At 33.6% G+C, this 19,623-nt stretch overlaps 1 protein-coding gene across 21 annotated transcripts in view; it reads left to right on the top strand.

The window, feature by feature from the left end:
• Positions 1-19,623, top strand: part of IMMP2L (inner mitochondrial membrane peptidase subunit 2) — a 980,891-nt gene that overhangs the window by 188,552 nt on the left and 772,716 nt on the right. Inside the window, exon 4 of one of the 21 annotated variants that reach the window (XM_077169041.1) lies at positions 13,654-13,808. The exons of the other annotated variants lie outside the window; for them this stretch is intronic. Coding sequence (XP_077025156.1) covers positions 13,654-13,672 — 19 coding nt within the window. The 3' untranslated portion in view covers positions 13,673-13,808. Of the gene's footprint in view, positions 1-13,653; positions 13,809-19,623 lie in introns of those variants that run through there. 21 annotated transcript variants of the gene reach the window in all.

Below are 19,623 nucleotides of genomic sequence, written 5' to 3'. Positions count from 1 at the left end.
TGATGCTATTCTGAGTTGTAAAAGCACAGATCAACATCTGAAGCGAATGCATTTAGGATTTTAATGTGGCAATTAAACATGGTTAGGGGGCTATGTAAATTAGTATGTTTTTAACTTCATTTATGGTCATCTTAATCTGATATGGCTGACTTAATTTCATAGTCATTTGAGGATAGTTAATTCTATTTTATAGTTGCTTACCAAGAAATTATGCCTCATGCTGTGTGGTGAGGTTTATAAATGAATTTAAAGAAAATTGTTATTGTTGGGAAAAATTCATTGTTTAAGCACCATCTAAAGTTGTTGCCTCTAAGGGATTGTTGCTGCATGGTATTTAAAAAAAAAGGTCTTAAATGTGCTTTATAGGCTGATGATTTGAATACAAAGACACAGATATGTGTAATTTAGCAAAAAACTTCATTTCACAATAACAGTTTGTGTCCACATCTCCTTCTTGTTGTAGTTGGTGTTTAAATCTTATGGCAAAGATGAGTTTGCATAATATGAAATACTGTACCAGTTGGCGATAATCATCCAGTTTGTACATACATGCTTTAAAAATCTTCCAAATAAAGCATCTGTAAAAATGTTAATTCCTTTTTTTCTCCTCCTCCTCCTCCTCTTTTTCCTCCTCTTATTTTTTTAAATCAGGATTTCTGTCCCAGCTAATGTTAAAAATTAATTCATTTCCTCATAAATAGTGTTGCTTAAATGGAAATTCTTCAGAATTTGAATTCTGTTAAAAAGGGGACATTCTGTTAAAAAGAAACCTAGTTTTCTGAATTCACTTTTTAGCTGATAATATTTTATTCAGTATATAGCTTTTTGTGTGTGTGTGTGTGTGTGTGTATGTGTGTATGTGTGTATATTTCTAATTCTCTATTTACCTTCTGCCTTTGTGGAACCCCATGTGGTTGAATTTTTACCCTTTACAGCAAATTTTTAAAGAATTATTAGATATTCGAAGAGATTTAGACTTTTTATTTTCAGATAAATATGATTAAAGACTTATTGGTAGGAAAATTACTTAAGTACTATAAATAAACTCAAAAATTAATCTTTGAAATGTGATGCAAAATTAGAATAGATTACATTGCATGTTTGGTCTTCTTAATTAAAAAAACTTTAAGCTTTAGATATGTTTGGCTCGTTACTCAGAAGAGTCAGAAATAGCTTACATTTGTTGTATAGCTGAAAATTTAAAAGGCTATTATGAACACCATTTCTATGTACCTTATAAGTTAGTAGCAGTTTTTAAAAAATGGTTTTAAATGAAATTTATGAAAGGAATTGTATGTAGAAAAGCAAGTAAGTTTGGAAACTTATTGAATTATTAATTAAAGTAATGCACATGGAGTATGTAATTGTTTTCAGTAATAATGCTCAATAATACTGTTTAAACTGAAAAAGTTTTGAAAAGTAGTACAATTTGCATTTCCATAGTATCACTGGTTAAAGAGTCACAGTATATAAATTATTTTCATAATTTAGTCATAAAAAATAAACATTTAAAAATCCATTTAGCGTTAAAAAAATCATTTCATTTTTAGCCACTGTTATTTGTATTAATATAAGTATAGTGTCGAGCATAGCAGAATAAATTCAGTTTTCATAAAATGTTTTCTACTGATGTTGGTGCAAAGATTAATTTGGGAAGAAAAATGGTTTCATTAGAATATCTCCCGAATAGTCTGCTCCCAGGTTCTTCTCTTTCTCTTTATTCTCTCGTATTTTTCTGTAGTATCTGTAGAGTTTTGTTTATTTTGTAGAGATCTTTAGGACGTCTGGCATTTTATTTGGGGGTTTGATATTAAGGTGGGATCTGATTTTTGTCAAATGAATAGTGTCTTCATTTTTCAGGACTTCTTTTATGTCCTTTAGTAAAATTTTATGTTTTTTCATTTAAAAATTGCATATTTATTATTTGGGTTATTATTACTTATTCCATATTTTTTGTAGCTATCTTTCAGGAGGCCTGTTTTCCTCAGTAAATTTGTGATATAGGAAAGCCATTAATGTTAATCTCGATTCTGGCCACATTTCAGAATGCTCTCATTCCTTTCAATATCTTTCAGTTGGTTATCTTGGACTTTCTAAATAGGCATATCATCTAAAATAGCAAGTTTTCTCTTTTCTTTTCAAAACCTAATATGCCTCATTGTTTTTCTTTCTTTTCTCATTGACTAGGATTAATATTCCTCTTGCCTTCTTTGACTTTCATGGGAAGTCTTCTACTATTTGTCATTAAATGTAATGTTTGCCATAGTCTTCTGATATGAAATTAAGGAATAGCTCTTATTGGTTTTTTTGCTTGCTATTTGTTTATTGTAAAGTGAGGATTATATTTTAAGTACTTTGGTACTTGGTACTAGATATCAGTGGAAATCATATGTTCTCCTTTTATCTGTGGGTATTGTAAATTATGCTACATTAATATATGTCTTGCTTTCCTGGGATAAATTCCGTTTTCTCATAAGGGGTTCTTCTTTATTCAGGTGGATTTATCAAGATTTTCTTTGGGATATATCCATTCATATTTACAAATGAAGGTCTATAGATTTTTTCTTTCTTTATTCATTATTGGTATCAGAGTTATTCTAGCCTCATATCTCCATTATTCATAAATATAAAACTCTGTGCCCTACCCTTTATGAATTTCACAAGACCCCTGAATAGTACCTGCTCTCACCATTTTAATTACACATCTCTCTGTGCCATAGTACCACCTAGTATCCTGCCAGAGGAGCCTGTGTGGGTAGCAGTATTTGACATTTCAAAAGTTTTTGAAAGGGGAGGAGGAAGAGAAGGAAAAGAAAGAAATATATATCAACATTTATGGATAAAACTAATATTTCCTTTTAATAATTTATGTAACATTGTGGTAGTTAGATTCAGTTGTCAATTTGGCCAGGTGAAGATGCCTAGTTATATTGCTGTCACATGAGCCGATGGCATGTGAACCTCATCTGTTCCTGATTACATCTGCAGTCAGTTAGGAGGCCTACTGCAGTGAATTATGTTTGAGTTAACTGGCTGGTGCTTAAATGAGATAGCTCAATGTAGTGCAGCCTAAGCAGCTCAGCATACCTCATCTCAGCACTCGCAGCTCAGCCCAGGCCTTTGGAGATGCAGAAAGGAATCACCCCAGGGAAAGTTGTTGGAACCCAGAGGCCTGGAGAGAAGGCCAGTTGAGATCGCCCTGTGCCTTCCCACGTAAGAAAGAACCTCAGTTGAAGGTTAGCTGCCTTTCCTCTGAAGAACTATCCGTCAACTAAATAAATCCTCTTTTGTTGAAAGCCAATCCGTCTCTGGTGTGTTGCATTCCAGCAGCTAGCAAACTACAACAAACGTATATAACTGGCTCTATTTATGTATATAGAATGTGCAAAGATAGTCTTTTGATATTAACTCATATATTTTATTCCCAGTAATTCCTTTTTTGTTTACTTAAACTAGACTGAAGTTTATTGCCATCAGAGTCATGCCTCAGGAAAGAGTTAACACGATAAAGAACAGCTTATTTTCTGAGTTCTAAGTAGGCTGCTGAAATTTATAGTTGATTCAATAGTCTTGAATTTCCAGATGCTTGAGTTAAAGGAATTAGGCTGTATGAGATATAAAAAGGTTTTGAATTTTTAAAGTAAAGCTCTAAAAACATCAGTGCTTAAATTTATTATTATTTTTTCAACTTAAACAATAGATTAGGAATAAAATAGCTCAGGAGATAATTTGTACTCTGCCTTCTTTTGCTTTTCAGACAGATCTGTCAGGGATCATAGAAACTCCCTTTAAGTTGAGTATTTGAACAGAGGAAACTTGCCTTTCATTCTCTAGGTAAAAGCCAGGAAGATGGCGAGCCTTATAAAATGACCTGTTCACTTGGTATGGTAGCTGTAGCCTTGGAATGGCTGCACAGTTTTGGAACTTTGTGAAGCCACAGGCTCATGAGTATGTCCCACACTAAAGTGACATGAGGTTAGTGGGTAGAGATGGTTATGAGAGGGGTCTGGAGACAAAGAAGGGGTGATGATAATTTCCAGTCTCCTGTGGGCCCAGGGAGACAGTTGAACCTTCTTGTTTTCCTAGGCAGAATAGGGAAATTGGCTGAGAGGCCTGTGCTTGAAAGGATGAGGGGACATAGCCAAGAATGTCAACATGGGGCACCTGATTGGAGGTCAACAGGACTAGAGATATTTCACTAAAAGCCAGGTGCTTGACTTTTCTTGACCAGAGTCTTGGCAAGATGCTAGAGCAGGACACTCCAAATCAAGTGACTCTCAACCCATGCTACAGAGCTGCTATGTGAACTGCTTCTCACCATTTGTCTGCCACCTTAGGGAGAAGAAGGATAGGGGGAGGGCATAAAATCTTGAGTTGAATTTTTATACAGAAATTACAGAGAAAACCCATAAGTCATTGAGTTTATCTAGAAGTCATTAGATTATGTTTTCTGATATTAGGTGGAATAGGAGCTTGATAGATTGGTGATAAGTTCCATTGTAGAAAACAGAAATCTTATGTGTGAATATCTGAATTTATATTTTATGAAATAATCAACATGCAACACCAATAATATACTTTGGAACCAAAAGTTCTCAAAGTGTGGCTGAGGGAACACTGGGGGGATCCCTAACACTCTTTTAGTGGTGGTGGTGTTGGTGGGGTCTAAGACAGCAAAGCTGTTTGCATAATAATACCAAGAATTTATTTGCCATTTTACTCTCTTTCTCTCATGAATGTATGATAAAATTTTAGACACTTAATTAACTGGTTAATTCAGAAGTAGACATGGGAAACTAGTCTCTAAGCCAGATGTTTAAGAGGTTTGCAAAAGTGAAAAACAATGCCACTGTTTTCAGTATTTTTTTGGAAAATATATATTTTTAAGCAAAATGTTATTTATGATAATATGTAATGGCTTTATTATTGTTATTTAAAATGAATTACTAAATGTTTCAGTTTGTCCATTTTAGTTTTTGGCATGATATTTATTGATGGATGTAATCTACTTCAATAATTTTTTGAAACATCAAGGAGTCCTAAATCTGAAACTTTTGAGAAACGTTTGCTTACACTAATTTGGGCCAACCCCTGGATTGGAGGTTGGAAGATAAATATTTTAGAGACTGAATCTGACAGGTTGCTGAATGACATTGGGTTTGTTTTTTTAAATTTTTTGTCTTACTTTTTTCTTTTCTAAACTCAGTATAATGCTTATTTTAAATGAATTTGTGAAGATTAGAAATAATGCATGTATATTGTCCACTAGAATACTGTCCACACTAAGTGCTCAAAACGTGGTGGCCATTGTTATTGTTGGGTAAATAGATGATCAGGTGGATGGATAGATTAATAGTAATATTCTAGGAATCATTGAGGACATCTGTCTATGTGGAAATAGCCTATGGCTTTCTTTTTCAGTTACTCTGTCTTTGGCAGCCTATTCAAGAGTTGGGAAGAGGTTGAGAATATTATTAGTTTTCTTTCCAAAGATAAAATGAGGAAAAATTATAGATACAGATATACTGATCTATATATACTGATGTATATATATATAAGAGCCTACTCCTAGCATTTTTGAACCAAAGCATTCATAAAGTATTCCCTATGCTATATATTCTAAATTCTTTATTTCTTCTGCATATTCTCTACTGACATGCATATACAGATCTTTATTATCTCTATCCTATGCTTATAAAGTTTTTAAAAAAACATTTCTTTCATATCCTGTCAGTCATCATCATTCATACGGGTTATATCATATATCTGCTGTTTGTACCCATGATTCCAAATATCTGGTTGATTGACTGTCTTTATATTTTCTACTCATATGTCTTAGTGTTATGGATGTATTTTATTGACATTAGTGAGAAACAGATTGATATATCTGAAATAAAATGCTACTTTAAAAACTGGTACAGGAAAAGGAAATATTCTCTGTCAAGTGCCATTCTGTTGAAATAAAACCAGTGTTTAAGCAGGTGAACATCATTTATCTCAGACATTGCAACTTAATCAGATTCAGTTTTATATTAATAAATCAAACGGGATATATGAGGTACTTTGTAGCAGCTGTCTGGAAATACAGGTCAAAAAAATCTGACGTGATCATTGGATACATGGTACGATATGGATGAAATTGAGATGGACAAGTTGCCTGCGTTTACTCATTTCAAATTCATGGCTTAAAGTTTAACACAATAATGAGGTAATTAAATAGTGATAAAGAACAGTGAGTGGATATCTTTTCTTTCGGCAGTGTTCTGTTACTATAGCCACTCATTTAACAATTTTTATCTGTAGTACCCATTTGAAATTTGCATGTATCCACAAGGAAAAAGTTTTATCAGAAGTGAAAATAGAATTTGATGACAAAATTATCTTGGTGGTGAATTGCTCTGTTGCTGGTTATCTTCTTGAATTCAGAATTATCTATAATGCAGTAGAAGAGCAAAAAGATACCATCATTCATCTGGATTTAATGGGTTGGTATAGAATACAATATACCATTTTTCCTTGGTATACAGGCAGTAGTGAATTGAGCAAAACATATTAACTAAGCATTTTAGTTTTACATCAAAATCAATCCTAGTCTTTTGTTGAAAAATTTAAGACTATGATATGCTCAGCAATTTGTGTTATATATTTGTTTCTTGCAGTCTAATAGATGGTCATCTAACCTAATAGTATTAAATGTAATGATTAAAAATGCATGCCAGTTTTTCATATAACTCATCATAACCAATGATTTCAGATGTTAGATTCTGTTTTATTGTTTACTGTAAAATACTCTGTAGAAAGGAAGTGAAAGAGGAAATGTTCCATGGTAAGGTCAAGCTGAAACTTCTGCCCAACAACTAAGCTACTCTGGATAAAATATTGTGAGTATGATTACTTATGGAAAACAATTTGTGTAAGAATCACAGAATTAGCAAATAGACTCCTCTATTTGAGAAAGGAATATTGTCCCACTGTAATGCATTGACCCCCTACTATGTACTGCTTTAGGCTCTGGGAACACTGAGATGATCCTGCTCTCAGGTTTATAATCTTAATATAGTGTGTGAATGATTTGGTGGGAGAGATAAACATGAAAAGATTTTATCACAATAAATATTTTAATGGCATTATTTAGCTACATGTTACATGAAAGATCAAGATTTCATTTATGATAGGGGAAAATGAGAAAGATCACAAGTGACAACTGAATTGGGCCTTGGAAGATAAGTAGAAGCTCATCACAGTAATGCTTTTCCATTGCAACTGTCTTTTCCATTTCTTTCAAATTTAATGTTACTTCTTTGCCACCAAGTCTATCTTCCTATCTCCTAACCTCCCTCCATGCAACTAGTAGGAAGAGGGTCTCTCTCAGGTTGAGGCTTGTTCTAGAGCTTTGGGCCCATTTCTCCCCAACTGCTCTGAGACAGGTTTCGCCAGTTAACTCCTTAATTGCCTACACCTTTGTATCGCCAGGATTTTCTCTTTCAAACTAAGATATAGGCATGTCACCCTTCACAATAAGTCCTTTCCTTCCTGTGGCCCTTTTTACTTTTCTACTTCCCTTGATAACTAGGTTTTTTAAAAAGGCTTGTCTACACTTCAGGCATCTACTTCTGTACTCTTTAATTCATTGCTACTTGAATGCCCCTCAGGTATCTCAAACTCATCACTCATCATGTTCAAAACTGAATTTACTCAGATCTTACTCTGCTAGCCTGCTTTTCTGCCTATATTGCCTTGTGGAGTTCAGGTCTTTCCCTAAGCTGGAGACCTGGTGGTTATCCTAAACTACTTTCTCTCCTTTTCTTTTTCCTCCTCTTTCTTCTTCTTAATCTCCATTGTTAACACTTAGTGAGCATGTTTTGATGTGACAGGGACTTTTATAACCACTCAGCATCTGTTATTACAGTTAAATTTTACCAGCATCTTCATGAATTAGGTATGCTTGGGCCTATTTTGCAGTGGCAGAAAGTGAAGTATAGCTTCAGCCACACAAATTAAAGTAGTGTAGCTGTATTCAAATCTGTCCAGAGCCTACGTTCTAAACCATTATAGCTTATAAATCCAAAGTATCACCAAGTACTCTTAGTTTTGCTTTTTTAATATCTCTAGAATCTACACACTTTGTTCCATCCCTATACTACTAACCTAGACCAGACTTTTGTCAGAGTTGGACTTTTGTAGAGTTTCTTACTATTCTTTGCCTCCACTGTGGCTTTCTTTTCATTTATCCACCCCAGTGTACAGAGTTATCTTTTAAAATTACCTTATTATCCCATCACTCTCTAAAGCAAGTTCGGACTTCTACTTTGTATTTTGAAGGCTCCATCCTCATCCTTGCCTTGTTTAGTACTTTTTTCACTTTCTTGGAGAAAAATGTAGTTGTACACTGATCATGTAGATGACTCAAATATATTTCAGTTTATATATTAAATAACAGAATCAGGATCTAACAAATGCTCGGAAGCTACTCTTTTCCCTGTCTCTTCCTTTGCATTAGTCATGTCTCCATGTAAATAGTCTAGGAGTTACTTTGGGTATAGGCTTTGTAGTCAGACATGGGTCCAATCCCTTACCTTGTCACTAACTGCATAGCCTCTAGCAAGTATTTTTATTTTTGTAATCCTAAATTTGTTCTTTTAAGATGGTGATTGCAACTCCTCCTTTATAGGACTTAGTGAAATAATATATGCAAAGCACTGAGTACATATACTGGTTCTTATTATTTGACTAGTGCATTTGGCTTTTTTACTGAAATACAGAAATTGCAACATTTGGAAGAAGGTGACTAGGTAAATTGAGTGACTGAAAACCATGCCTTATAATAATGATTACAATTGAATTAGCTGGAGCTGTTTAATCTGAAGACAAGACAACTGAGGCATGAAGTTATGTAAATAGCTATTTCCAAATATTTGTGTGGATACGGATGAGGAATTCAATTTATTCTGTTGGTTCTAGGGAACCAACCATAACTTAATGGGTATTTTAAGAGTTGAGGCTGATTTTCACTCAGTATAAAGATTTTCTATAACAGTGCTGTCTTTAACTTGCCTTGAGAGGTCACTGGGTTCCCAGCAGAGTAGGCATTCCAGTGGAGGCAAATGGTGCATCAGTGCTATGAATAAAGAGTCAGACCTGTTGACCATGGTCAGAACCCCACTGGTTTATCTCCAGGATGCTCCCCACTTCTGATGTTCTGTGAGTCAACTCAATTTTTGTCAAACAGGGTACTTCCCAGCATATTCTACCTGGGCCATCTGTAGGTCATGGGTTATGTGGTAGCTGATCTCTGTATTAAGGTGTAGACCTCTAATAATCAGATACCATGCTTTGTTGGTCTTTATGTTGTTGTTTGCTATCTTTCATATTTCCCCTAAGTGTTAAATCTGGCCTTTAAAAATCAACGCTCTTTGAGCCCCAGGAGATAGTCTAATGTTGTTAGCTACACAGGGTTTATTGGAAACAGCTGCTTACTGCAGAATGGCGGGCAGAAAACTGTGCCTCTGGTGACCAGATATAAAATGAGCTTGTGTTCAATGAGCTCTCTGATGAAGCAAAAGTGAAACAGTTTACTGTAAGAGTATATCTACTTGGCATTTTTACCTGACCTCAAATTAGTAACATTACACATTAAAGGGATTGATTACATCTTAAAATCTGAATAAAATTCACTGTGATCTTAATGAAACTTCCAATTTTCATGTTTAATATTTCTATGCAGGAAAAACTGTATGTGAAATAATTAGGGCTTATCTTTGCTATTACCTCTGTCTCCATCAAGAGAGATACCTTCCTGTGTTTCTGGGTCCCAAATGCTATTTTGCTTCCTTTTTCTCTTCCAAAGTCTCATCACTATCTATGGCTTCTTAGATGGCACTTTATTTTAGAACTTTGTGGCCTTACTTTCTTTTATCAGGATTCAAGGATTCTATTTTTTATCCCTCCAGATCCTATTTATTCTTCCGTAGGTGATAGCTATCTACTTTGATAAAAAAAGTATATAAATCCATGATTTATCTTGGGTAACTTATATATTAACAATAGTCTTTGGAACAGAAGGAGTTTACCTAACTTTACATGTGGGTGTCAGGCTGCTGAGGATGAAATTTAGGGAAAATAGGGTACTGCTTCCATGCTTTTCTTCTTCCTTCCTGAAGTACTTTTAGTCTTTTTACTGTATGCCAGATATGGCTCTGTGCTTTCGGAATATAATGAAGAGCAAAGAAGGTATCATGAGAATATGGAAATAAACAACAACGGGAGTTGGGGCTAAGGTCACCGTTTAGATATGGTATTCAGTGCAAGTCACTCTCAGGTGACTTGAAGCTACATTCGCAAAGGAATCAGCCATATAAGAAGCAAAGGGAAGAGTGTGCTAGGTAGAGGGAACAGCATGTGTGAAGCAAGTAAAAAGCTTAGATGTTACAAGATCTGGAACCTAGGACATTCTGGCTGGAGTGTTGTAAGTAAGGGCAATGTTTGATGAGGTGAAATTCAAGAGATTATTGGGCACAAGATCATTATTAAGGTCCTGGGAAGTCATAGAGGGGAGTATTAAGTAAAGTGACAGTTCAATTAATGGTTTTAGATTTTCTGACTGCCCAATAAATAAATTGGTTGGGCAAGAATGGAAATAATATACTTAGAAGTCTAGCAGAGAAATTGAATGAGTGTGGAGACATAAGAAAATGGAGCTAAGTGGATTGATTGAAGTATCACCTTGAGTGTAGATGCAGGAGACTTTTGGTTGGATTGGATGTAGTAGGAGAGTGAGAGGGAGAAAACAAGGATGATGAACAGTTTTCTAGTTTGATCAATGAGTGGATAGTTATACCATGTAATAAGATATGGAAGGTCCCCAATTTATGGAAGAGGAAGATAAAGCTTGAAGAGGTTAGCTGATTTCCTCTAGGTCACCTTCTCATCCTAAACCCTTGTCCGTGCATATTTAAATGAACACCTAGAGTATGAAATTTTATATGTGGGAAATATATAATTATTCTGTGTTTTTTTTCTCAAGGTCCCAGCACAGGGCCTGGCATATATATCATTCAGTCATTTATCCAGCAGATATTGAGTTTACCAGTTATCATTACAGACAGAGTAGTGATACAAAAAAGTGGTCCCATTTTTGCTGATGTAATAGTCTGGTGGGAAAGACAGGCTGGTATGCAGTATAGCACATTATGGGGTTGCTGTGGGAGGATAGGCAGTGGGTCTGAAGGGGGCCAGGAAAGTCTTCTTGGTGAAGATCATGTCTTAGCTGAGTATTGAAGGCTGAGAGAAGTTAGTGTTTTAAAAGGCAGAGTGACAGCTTATGTTTAGAGTTTGGAGTCCATACCGCTTGGAGAAGCTGACCATATATTGGTATGGTTGAGGAGTTATAGAGAGATGGGAAAAGTAAGGCTGCAGAAGTAAGCAGTGCTTGTGACTTCAAAACTCATTTTAAGGAACTTGGGTGTGATTCTGTGGTAGAAGTGGAATTGTTCATGATTTTTAGAACGGTATGACTTGATAACATCTTCGTTTTAGAAAGACCATTGTCAAGCATAATATAGGAGATGGATTGGAAAAAATAACAAGACCACTCTATAAATACTTTATAATATTCTACAAATGTGTAGTATGTATAATAGGCAGTTGCAGGGATTTTCAGCTTGGTTGAATTTAACTGATGAGAGACAATTTGAAACCACCAGGGAGTGGCATAAAACAGGGCCTTATTGAGTCTCACTGTTATTTTATTCTGTCTTTTGAATTTTTAATATTTGAGTTTGGTATGTACGTAAGTTATTTTGTTACAGCTTACTTTTTGTTGCACAGCTTTTATGCTAGATGGATATTAAAGCAAATTTAAAACAAACCATGTAATTCTTTAGAGATATGCTTATCTTTTCTATTAAAGAAGTATACTGATGCAAAAATTCTAACTAATTTAGCTAGGATTATAGTAAAAAGTAACATTTAAAATGCTAATAGACATGATGTTCAGTGAAAAAGGAAATGTAATTTTATCTGTTATACTTATGTGTAATTTAATAACCTTTTTTTTTTTTTTTTTTTTTTTTTTTTTTTTTTTTTTTTAGAGAGAAGGAAGGAAGGATAGAAGGAAGGAAGAGAGGAAGAAAGGGAAACATCTTTTAAACATTTTCTTGTTTTATTGTATTTTGTTTCTCCGTTTTCGTTACATGGGCTGGGGCCGGGAATCGAACCGAGGTCCTCCGGCATAGCAGGCAAGCACTTTGCCCGCTGAGCCACCGCGGCCCGCCCAATAACCTTTTTAAGAATTGCAAAATAATCTAGAGATTTCAAATGTCAATTTTTAGCAATGTGAGATTCTATGTGATCTTTTCCTCCTTTTTATTGCTATATATATCAAATTAAATAAATTTTTAAAAATATACAATATTAAAAATATTTTTAAAAGTCACAGTTGTTCATTCAAGTTCATAAAATGAAGGTCTAGAAGGGTCTTGTAGGTCAAACCCAATCTCCCTCCCAAATACAGAAGTAGTTCCTCCCATATTGTCAGTATCTAGTTTCTCTTGAACACTGTCTTTATACAGGTTTTGATTATTTAAAGCCCTTTCTTAAATATGAGCTAATTTCTCCCCTTGAGAAACCGGCCTTTTTGGTTCCAGCTCTATTTTCCTTTGTTTCAAGGATACGGTTAAATAATTCATATGTTTTCAAGACTTATTCATGAAGATTTGTGTGCGAGTTTTAATCCTGGAAAAAGTTTTACTTCAGACTTCTTTAAAGTCTTCTTCTCTTTATGTTTGTGTGTGTTAGGATGTGTTCAGACTGGATTTAGAGACTCATTTCATGTATGTATATACATTTTAAAACATTGATTGCAATTTAGATTATAATTTATTCCTTCATCTATTTGTTTATGATGTTTGATTCATATTTTCTTTTCCTCCACTAGAAATTGAGACAGTGAACTTTAAAAATTTAAGTATAAAATTCAGGCAGAAAAGTGTACACATAAAGTACAGCTTGATAAACTTTTCCAAGTTGTGCCCATGTAATCACCCCACAGATTAAGACAATATCACAACCCACTATGTTCCTTTCCTATTATTACCCTACCCAGGTGAATTTTGTCTCTGTAGATTATGTTGTCTATTTTTGGGACAGTATATAAATTGAATTTTTTGGTGCATATTATTTTGTGTTTGACTTCTTTCCCTCATCACGATGGTGAGATTCATCCCTGCTGTGTGGAGCAGAAGGTCGTTTTTATTGCTATGTGGTATTCCTTTGTAAGACTGTTCTACAGTTTATATTCATCTTTTAGTGTTGATAGACATTTTGGTTTTCTCCAGGTTTTAGCTACTACAAATAATACTTGAATTCTCTTGTACATGCATGAACTTCTCTTGGGTATGTACCTAGGAGTGAAGTTGCTAAGTCATAGTATATGTGTGTTAAGCTCTAGGAGATACTGCTAAAGAGTTTACTAAAATGGTTTTATTATATTTTTATTTTAAAATATGGTGAACATTCAGGTTGGTTTTTTTGTTTGTTTGTTTGTTTTGGTATGCTTTGTGGCAGGGTCACATTTAATTATTTTTCCATGTTAGTATTTCGTTATTGCAGCACCATTTGTTGAATTTTTTTGTTTTGTTTTGTTTTTTTGGGAAGTGCATGGACTGGGAATTGAATCCAGGTCTCTGCATGGCGGACGAGAATTCTACCACTGAACTACTCCTGCAGCCCCTCAGGTTGTATTTTGATGAAGTATTGCCTGAAAAAATTAGTTTTAATTCTTAAGAAATCTAAGCAGGTTATAATTAATTTTGTTTTTAAAGACAACTAGAATAATGCCTATCATATTTTTCTTTTTCGTCTCAACTTTTCCATTTGACATAAGAAAATGTTGAGTGGATAAATATATTATCTTGCTACAGTTATCTTGTAATAGAATGTTTTATATATATATACATATATATGTATATAAATATATAAACGTGAAAATAAAATTTTCAGGAACCATAGTAAATCACCATAATCTATTTGATGCCCAATAATAATTATTCTTTTTGCCCTATGTAAAAAAAAAAAAGATAATTGCCTTGAAGCAAGGAAAAGAAAAACTTTCAGATTTTCGTTATTGGCTTCCAATCAGTTTTTTCTTATTCTTCTTTTTCAAGAAGTTTTTTTTGTAGTTCTTACAAGAGTTTTTTTTTTCAGTGTTTAACATATTATTGACAATGAACTGTGAATTGTGTATTTGTATACAACAGTAGTAGTATTAGTAATCAACATAGAATTGATGTCTATTTGACAATCATAATTACCTGATAATCCCAAATTCATACCCTGGAATATATGCAGGTTTGTATTTTTAAATATAGGCATTCTTATTATGATATTTGAATGCTATTTCACCCTCAGTCCCATTTAGCATAGTGTTTGGGAAGTATTTGGATGTATTGGAGATGGCTAATCACTTGGTTTTCACCAGAATTCTTTTATTATGTAAGTGTAGATCCAGAAAAAAAAGTCAAATCGAAGTATTTAAATAAGATAGGGGAATGAAAATATAAATATTTTTCATATTTTTAAATTTGTTTTATGTTCAATTATATTGAATGACTTTTATCTAGCTGAGAGCAGTTGTATAGTTTGTTTAAATACTTTTCTTTTACTTCTAGTACTTTCAAACAGTATTTCTGCAACTGTGATTGGGTAAACACCTTCCTTCACTAGGCTTTTGTTTCTGTTTCTTTATCTCTAATCAAGAATGTGAACTGAATTGGTACCTCCAGAACTAAACTGCTAGTTGTATGTAGAACATACTTTTTTTTATGAGATTACATGTAGGCTTAATAAAGTGTTCCTTGGATGTGCCTTACTGGATTTTCTTTCTTCCTGCTTGCAAGTGACAGGAAGTAATTTGGAGAAAGAGTAACTATCTTCTCTTTCAGAGCTTCATAATTGGCGCTAAATAATCCAGGGAGGAGAGAGGTCTGCTGAATTATGACATTGAACTTTGTATTCTAAGCATTATAATTTTTGATGAATGTATCTCAAAAGATTTCGGTAAAATGACACATTCTGACATCCAGTGACCTCTTAAACTAATATTTCTATTACATAATTTAGTTGCTTCTGTTTCCTGGAAGTAATAACATTAGTTTGCACTGGGCTATATAATGATTTTGTTAGCAATTTCCTTTGTAGTAAGTGTTTTACAGTAATTTAGTTTGCAGGAAGAATCGTTTGCACAAATAAAATTCAGAAGAACTTACTTGTAGTGTCTTGGGTAGTCATTTATTTCTGGGACAATATTCCTGAGACTCAGGGCAAATAGTCACATTGTATGAATTGATTTGTAACAAAGGGTTGTTGGCAACTACCAATTTTTTTAAGTATGCGTATGAACAGACATATATCTGTATATGTACCTACTTTCTGTCTCTCTAATGTATCATAATCATCTATTTATCTAAATATTGTGGCAAGGAATTAAGGGACAAGAATGTAGATTCAGAACTATTGCTGGTTCTGTCATTAATTGGCAAGTAGCACACCAACCTCGGTTATTTCATCCCTAAAACAAAGATAATAATTAGTCATAGGATATGATGTGTTAAGTGAAATGGTAACCAGAAGCATTTACTACAGTGCCTGGCACACAATGGTGCCTAATAAATGTCAGCAATTTTTCCTTACTTCATTGGGCTATAAGATCCTAAAATGACTTCTGAGTTATCAGACAATTTATATTCAGGTAACTGTTACATGTATTTATTGTATTCTGATTGTTTGACATGTGTTATATCCATGAACTCCTTTTATTAAAGTAATTGATTCCTCAGAATATTGAGTTGCTGGTTTTGCCTGTTTATGCCAGATAACAGTATACTGCTGTTGTAATGAGAGGAGGGGAACCTGATGGGGAGTGTTGGAAATGGATAGAGGTGGATGGTTGAACTTTAGTCTTACAATCTTACATAAAATATTCATAATCCTTGCAAACAAGAATGTTCTAAGAACACAGCAATAGCATTTATTTCTTTCCATGGTTTGCTTCTATTCTTCAGTCATGTGTAACTTCCATGTGTCTTCCCTGCAAACTCCATCCTCTACTTAAACAGATCTCATTTCTGGTTTTCAGGCTGTCTTCTCTGCCACTGTGCCTTTGATCACAGAATCTTCTTTTCTCTTTCCAGTTAAGACCTATCATAACTAAAGTTCCTGCTTGCTCCATGAAATGCTTTTACTGTGCTTCTGCCGTTGCCTTCTTTCTTTGTCTCGTTCTCTCTTTCATCTGCTTGCCACTTAGCATACATTGCTCTGAATCATAATTTATCCTTTTATGTGTGCATTAACTCACCAACTGGATTACGTACAGAAGCAGTCATTTTTATTTCTTTATATTTTTGGTGAACTGCATAGAATTCTCCACATGGAATATTCTCAGTGAATGTTTGTTGATATTGTGGCTGTTTCTGCTCCTGTTAATGTTCAGGTAAAAGAAAAAGATCTGCTCCTACGTGTATGGTACTTAGTTTTGCTATTTCTCTGATCACTTTGGCTAACTAAGCACCCTCAATTTGACTCATTTGAAGTTAAGTTTGTTCCTTTTTTTTTTTTTGATGGTTGATTTATTCCCATTCATCTGTTTGTCTATCCATCCACCCATCTTTCCGTTTATCCAAGTCACTTATTTAATGCTTTCATTTAGATGGTGCAAAGCAAGTGTTCGAAGCCATCAGAGGTAGAAAAATCAGTTAATAAGGGATGATTACGCTGCAAATACTATTATTGGCTATTCCCAAATAATTGTTTGAATATCAAGAGATAACGTTAATAGACTGGCAAATATATATTTATTTATGTTTTTAGGTTAAAATAAACTCTTATCATGCTTGAAACATTACTTTTTATGATTCCTTGCTTTAAAGAAAAAAGGAATCTGACATTTTCATTTATCTGACAACTGCTAGTCCTGTTCTATTAGATAGAAGAATTTCTATCCTAATATAAAAATCTCACTGAACCAAGAAAGTATTGCAGAATTCCTTCAGGGAGAATATTCAGACTTAAATAATAACAATGCAGGCTTGTCTTTAAACAATTTGAATAAAATTTAAAAATGGAGTTGAAATGAGATTGGAAGACTGATATTAAATATAGGTGATGCTTACCAATCTGTATTTTGGAATGTTTCTTGATTAACCTCGTCAAGGCTTGGGTCTGTTAGGCTGCTTTGCCTTATCCACTATAAATGTGTTTGTACACCAAGAATTCTAAAAAACACAAAGAAATCTCTTTCTAAAGAGAATGACAACTTAATAAGGTGAACATGAAATCACTTTTGATAAAATTAGTTTAGTAGAAGGGTCTGATGAGAACTTTAAGGTAAGTATATTTGATTTTCATTGAAAAAGGTGAAGAAGAAATTATGTTTCAGAACAGGCAGAATCAAACATGAATGCATGGATATGAAAAAATAATGAATTGTGGAATTGAAAAATTTTGTCATTGAAGTTAAAACATCATTATCAATAGGATAAATTCTGAAAGTTTAGTCAGAGATTTTGTGAACAGGAAGGTAGTTTTGAGGAATCTCTCCCTAAATCAAAGATAGATAAAGATAGATAAAAAATTTTAAATTATGGTTGAGACCAAAGAATAAGTTGAGAAATGATAGCATAACCCAAATTATCTAAGACCATTTAAACATACTATCTTCTTTTTCTCCCACTCACTTTAATTTATTATGGAAAAAAAAGAAAAAAGAAATTAAAAAATTATTATTATGGTGAAATTATACAGGTATACCTGAAAACGTTATTGACATAAAAATTTAAGCATCAGATAAATATATGGAGAGTTATAAGTACAAGGGTCTCTTTATGCTTTTGGCCAACTATTTCTCACTCCAGAGGTAACCTTTATCCATTTGGTGTGCTTCCTTCTAAACTTTATTCCTGTATATTTACATGAAATTATATGCACATATAGAAATATATATATATATAATTTTCTGATTTTTTTATACAAGTGGGATCAACATTCATATTATTATGCAACTTTTTTTTTTCCCCATGGGCAGGTACCAGGAACCGAACCTGGGTCTCTGGCATGGTACGTGAGAATTCTGCCACTGATCCATCATTGCACTACCCTGTGCCACTTTTAAAAAAATCACAACAAATGTCACCATGTCACAATAGATTTTGGGGAACTTTCCAAGTAGTTTATATTGCTTAAACTCATTGTTTTAAACTGCTGTGTTGTGTTTTTTGGTATGTATATATATTAGTCTTTTTAATAGTTTCCTTATTGATGGATATTTAGGCTCTTTGCGATTTTTTTTTTGCTGCTATTAACAGTAATTCCATAAATATCCTAATTTGTGTCTTTGCAATCATGCGTGAAGTTCTCACCATAGAATGGATGGTGAAAAGTAGAAATACCAGATCACATTGTATGTAAACTTTAAATTTTAATAGGCACTGGCAATGTTGTCCTCCAACAAATTTATACTATTTTCTATTGTATGAAAATATATTTTCCCCATAATCTCAGTAATACTGGATACTATGAATTTATTTAAAATTTGTAATTTGATGGGAAGAATATCTCCGGTGATTAGTTATATTGGACATCTTTTCATGTTTTATGTGTATTTCTCTTTCATCTGTGAATTGCCTGTTAATAACTTTTACCTATTTTTACTTTGATCTGTGTAAAAAATGTAAAGATCGAACAGAATAATTTCTTTCCTTGAACAGTAATGTTTTTGTATCAGCATATATGACTTTCCAAACAGATAATGTGTTTAAGGAGATGACAGCTTCTAAGTTGATTTTCGGTAGTTCAGAATATCCGATGAAACTTATGAAGTCTGTCAGGAAAGGATATTTTGTGATGCCTTTGTAGAAGATGATGTAACTTTTTGTCATATCAGAATTTTATATATTCAAATCAGTATCATGCTTTTTAATACTCACCTAGAGAGATGTTACTATTGCCCACATCAGTCTTTGGAACCCCTCTCATGAAATTACTTTAAGAATTTGCAGTATGTGCTCTCAAAAATTAATTCAAATACAATTTAACACCATAAAATGTATGCATGTTAGTGTACATTTTAATGAGTTTTGTGCACCATGTTTGTTTGAAAACTTTTCATTGTTGACCCATAATTATTTTTTGAGGATGGGATGTGGAAAATATCCAGAAGTCAGTAGAAGATCAGTCTGGTAAATAAAGTGGAACATCATGATAGTTGCTATCATTTCTTTAAAACAGTGTGTGATTGTAATGTAATGACATTGATTTTTTTAAAATATTATTTATAAATCAGTCCCAGAACTATGTCTATGACAGTATGATATACATACAGTAAGACTGTGTGAAATATGTCTGTGACAATATGACATAATTTCCTAGGCTGCTTAAAGCAGATACCATGAAATAGGTTGGCTTAAACAATTGGAATTTATTAAGTTACAGTTTGAGGCCAGAAAATGTCCAAATCATTAAGGCGATGCTTTCTTCCTGAAGACCAGCTGCTGGCAGTCCTGGCTCCTCTGTCACGTGGGAGGACACATGGTGAAATCTGCTGGTTTCTCCCGTTTTTGTTGATTTCAGTAT

Source organism: Tamandua tetradactyla, chromosome 1, assembly GCF_023851605.1.
Source record: "Tamandua tetradactyla isolate mTamTet1 chromosome 1, mTamTet1.pri, whole genome shotgun sequence".
Classification (NCBI taxonomy): Eukaryota; Metazoa; Chordata; class Mammalia; order Pilosa; family Myrmecophagidae; genus Tamandua; species Tamandua tetradactyla.
Note: the sequence above shows the minus strand (reverse complement) of the source record. Positions and strands in the feature narration are given on the sequence as shown.